Genomic DNA, 4401 nt, shown 5'->3' on the forward strand with positions numbered 1-4401 from the left:
TGGCGACGCCCCGGGAGGTGCAGGAGCCGCCGCGGCCCCTCGGCCGCCGCCGCAAGCCCGAGACCATCCGCCTAATCGGCAAGGACCTCGTCCGCGACCTCATGTAAGGCCGCCCCGCCAGGTTCCCCTCGGGTGCTTCACTTCCCGCCTCGAGCTGCCGCCGCTGTGATGTCCCTGCCCCGTCTCCCCCACGCCCACGCGTGGCTTCGTTTCATGGGAGGTGAAAGGAGCTCGGCGCGTCCACGAGCGGTTGTGGGTCCCGACCATCCGCCTAATCGGCAAGGACCTCGTCCGCGACCTCATGTAAGGCCGCCCCGCCAGGTTCCCCTCGGGTGCTTCACTTCCCGCCTCGAGCTGCCGCCGCTGTGATGTCCCTGCCCCGTCTCCCCCACGCCCACGCGTGGCTTCGTTTCATGGGAGGTGAAAGGAGCTCGGCGCGTCCACGAGCGGTTGTGGGTCCCAGGGGCTGCGGTTGGTCCGTTCCCGCCCTGGGCCGCGGGGAGGTGCTGTCGGGAGGTGCTGAGCGGGTGCCCGGCCCTCCTGCAGATCCGGCCGGGCTCCCTAATGCTGAGGCAGCCCCGGCGGGAGAGCTAATGCCGGCGCTGTTACTACGAACCCTTCTGTAAAGCGTCCTGGGATCCCATCCAGCGACGCTGCGGCTGCAGTGGTTGTTCGGCGAGTATCTATGAAACGCCGGGCGAACGCGTGGTTGAAAGGTGACACATGCACATAAAATTAGTAATAACCTACTCAGCCCATCATGCGGACTCTCTGAGAAGGGCTCGGCGCTGTCTTTCTAAACCACACGCGCGTCCCCAGGTGTCCGAGTCATTTGTGCCTCGTGACCTCTGAGGGGAGCGGGCCCAGAGTGTTATCCCCGTGTTCGGCTGGGGAAATGGGGGCGCGGGGAGCCTCGGTGACTGTCCCCACGGGACCCAGCCCGTCAGTGGAGAGTGGGAGCCACGACTGACTGGTCCCTGGCCCCTTGTCCTGGGCTCCTGCAGAGCCGCGCTGCCTCCTGCGCAGACACGAGTATCGTTAGGGTCCGTGGAGGGAGCGACGGGGTCCTGGTTTTGCCTGTAGTGCAGCATACGCTGGGCTTCTTGGTTAGGACAGCAGCCTGGTTTTCCCATGGAAAACCACACCGTACACTTTGCAGTCTTAACAAACCACAATGCAGTTGTCATCATTTGTATTACCACAGTCCTTAGGCATCCGCGTCCAGGGCAGGGCCCCGTAGTGTCAGCCTCACACCAGCGCAGGACACGAAGGCACTGGGCTAGGGAGACGACGAGAGACAACAGGTGCCTACAGGCCAACAAGGGGTACAAGGAAACAAGCGGTCCATAGGAGGGTCTGGTTAGAAAGTTAAGGTTGTTAGGGACCTCAGGAGGTCACCTCTGCTCAAAGCAGGACCAGCCCCCACTAGATCATCCCAGCCAAAGCTTTGTCTAGCCGGGTTTTGATGGAGCTTCCACCTCTGGGACAGGGCTCAGCTGTTGGACAGTGCGCAGCATCAGTGACAGCAGGCGGTGAAGATCATCATGTTGTGCTGAAACCATGGGGTGTGGTGACCCCAGGGTGACGGGAGAGCTACCTTTGGAAGAAAACTCTGAATGTTGCTTTTGTCTCCGGAGCATTTGACCACATTTTTCCAAGGGCTGGATCATTCCATGGTTTTTGTGTTGTGACCCAGTAATGTCCTTGATATTTAGGGACCTCTCTGCAGGCTCCTGCTCTTGCTGTGACCTTGAGCTGCTCTGAGAAGGAAAGCTGAGCCACGAGGCAGGTATCCGCAAGTCGGGCCTGGCTTAGCTTAGTGCATGGCAGCCTGGTGCTCGTCTCCCTGGGGTTTCTTTTTGTCCTCTCACAGGCCTGAGGAACTTTCTGTGAAGCACCATTTACCACTGTCCACATTACTGAGGCTGGGCACTTCCTGTGTTCATCCCTGCTGACTCCTCACAGTCTTGCTGGGGCTCCCATAACCCCTGTCTTAGGTTGCCCAGCAGGATCCATGCTCCAGGCAGGAAGAGGGGCAGTTTCCAGGCTGACACCTGGTTCAGGGAGGGGAGACACCATGCCATTGACTCAGACTCTCTCCATGCCTGTCTTCCTGTTCCCCAGTGTGCCAGCAGAGAGACCGTCAGGGCAGTGTCTCATCCTGAGCCGAGAGGAATTCCAGCGCATTAAGGAATCATCCCGGGTCCTGACCAAGGAGGAGCGTGAGGCCAAAGTGGCAGCCCTCAAAGCAGAGAAGGACACCATAACAGTAGGAGCCTCCTTTTGCTTTCCCTGTGCTAGCTGGTTTCTAGGCAGGGTCCAAGGTGTGGTTTGAAGTGGTGGCCCTTTGCCAGGGCTGAACTGGTGGGTACAGGACCAGTGGGTGGGTGCAGGACCAGTGGGTGGGTAGAGGAACTGGGAGCCCCCATGGAAGGCATACCGCAGCGCCACACGTGTCCCAGGGAGATGTCCTTAGCGTGGGCTATGCAGACAGTGCCTACCAGAGGACATCTGAGCTGGAAAGCAGAGCATGGAACAGCTGTGATGGCGGTGGCCCTCTTGAGACCCTCCCCACCTCCCCAAGCCTCAGCCTGGCTCCAGTTCCTGCTGTCTCAGGTGCAGCAGGATTAAAGTGTCTCACTCAGGAGCTGGGCTGCCTCCTGCAGCAGCCTCTGGCCAGGCCCATTCCCCAAAATCCAGTCAGCCCCAGGCCAGTGTGACAGGATGCTGCTGGTCCAGGCGATGTGGGCTCCTTGAAGCTTGGGCTGTAATGCTAATCCAGCCAGGCTCCCTGAGTTCCACAGTCTTCTTGCAGCCTGCTTCTCTCCTCCAGGCTGCAGTAACTGAGCGCAAGAAGGCCATGAAGCAGAAGTTGATTCAGAAGCAGAAGGAAAAGCTGGGTGACGTGGAGAAGGAGGCCCAAGAGCGATCTCAGTACCTGCTGCAGCGAGCCAATAGGATGCGCTTGGAGCAGGAGGATGAGATCAAGGAGCTCAGCAAGGTGGGTCACAGGCACTCTGCTGTCCAGCCTGCTCTCTCACCTGCCCATCTCCCTCTGCTGCCCCTTTGTCCCAAGGCTCCAAGTGAAAGGCAGGTCACTGGTGCACCTGCTTCCGTGGGGTTTGGGGATGGGCTTAACCAGAGCAAGCAGGGCATGGACCATGGGCACATGCAACGCTGCCTTGGATGGATTCTGGTACAGAGGGGAGCTGGGGGAGGAGTCTCCTTAGCCCAGGGCTTTCACTCTCCACAAAGGGCCCTGTAGTGATGGTACAATCATGACACACCTGCCAGGAACTGGGCTTTGTAGATCCCCTCCCAGCTCATTGCGGAGGGGGTCACTCACCAGTGAGGGCTACAGTCACTCCAGTCCCAGCTGGATCAGGACTGCCCAGCTCCAGGCCCAGACTTCTTAACCTAATTCCCACCCCTGAGCCCTACACTCCCTTTTGTTCTCAGTGGAGTTGTGCAGACACAAAGAAAAAGGGTAAGTGACTTCCCCAAGGGCACATACAAAGTCAGTGGCAGAGCCAGGAATAAGTCTGACCTCTGCTCACCACTGGAGTCCTAATGGCCCTGTGTCTCTTCCTCCCTACCCCCTCCTTGCTCCAAGTCTGGGTCTCTTCTGTCACTGAGTGCATCACAGACTAGGCTGGCTCTCTGCCCCTGCAGCTGATCCTGAATACAAAGTGCCACGCCATTCGTGATGCCCAGATCTTGGAGAAACAGCTGATTGGGAAAGAACTGGAGGATGAGGAGAAGCGCCTGGCCCAGATGATGGAAGTGGAGTGTCAGAAAGCCAATCAGGTGCAGGAGGAGCTGGAGCAGAAGAGGAAGCAGGAGCTGATCCGGTGAGTGGGAAGGCCCTGCCCCACTGCTGCCAGGCAGGGGTTTCCTACACCGTGCTGTGCACAGGCTGTGTGGCCTCATGCAGCACTTCACATGGAGGCAGAAACAGGCACCTCCAGGGTCAGCTTCACCTATTTGGCCATTAGAGGGTAGCTTGGGAACAGGCCCTTCAGTCCAGCTGGCCTTGCAGGGGTCCTGCTGGCAGTGGTGACTAGAACCAGCAGGGAGCCATGTGCATAACTTCTTGTGTCTCACCCCCAGGGGGAGGCGCCAGCTGGTTGAGCAGATAGAGAAGAACCAAGAGCAGAGGGCCTTGAAGGCTGAACAGCAAGCCCAGGAGGCCCAGGAGATGCTGGATAGCCTGAAGCAGCTGCAGATGGAAGAGCTGAGGGTATGGACAGCACAGGCTTGGAAGGGGAGGGTTCGTTCTACCATTCCATCAATGTGGGCCTGGGCTCACCCTAATTGACACATGGAGCTGCACTGCTGTAAGCCCAGCATGCCCAAAAGCAGAATCATATCTCTAGTCCTCAGAGTCCCATGAGTGCCATG

General features: G+C 58.9%; 1 protein-coding gene across 2 annotated transcripts in view; it reads left to right on the forward strand.

Moving 5' to 3' along the window:
• Positions 1-401: 401 nt before the first annotated feature.
• CFAP45 (cilia and flagella associated protein 45) overlaps positions 402-4401 on the forward strand; it is an 8914-nt gene continuing 4914 nt past the window's right edge. The window contains exons 1-5 of one of the 2 annotated variants that reach the window (XM_025211123.1): positions 402-420; positions 2125-2269; positions 2834-3001; positions 3673-3851; positions 4111-4240. In XM_025211123.1, the coding sequence (XP_025066908.1) occupies positions 2861-3001; positions 3673-3851; positions 4111-4240 (450 nt within the window). In that variant the 5' untranslated portion in view covers positions 402-420; positions 2125-2269; positions 2834-2860. Of the gene's footprint in view, positions 421-594; positions 717-2124; positions 2270-2833; positions 3002-3672; positions 3852-4110; positions 4241-4401 lie in introns of those variants that run through there. The other variant, XM_025211124.1, reaches the window with a different exon arrangement.

The sequence above is a fragment of the Alligator sinensis genome, unplaced genomic scaffold (assembly GCF_000455745.1).
Source record: "Alligator sinensis unplaced genomic scaffold, ASM45574v1 scaffold553_1, whole genome shotgun sequence".
In the NCBI taxonomy this organism is placed as follows: domain Eukaryota; kingdom Metazoa; phylum Chordata; order Crocodylia; family Alligatoridae; genus Alligator; species Alligator sinensis.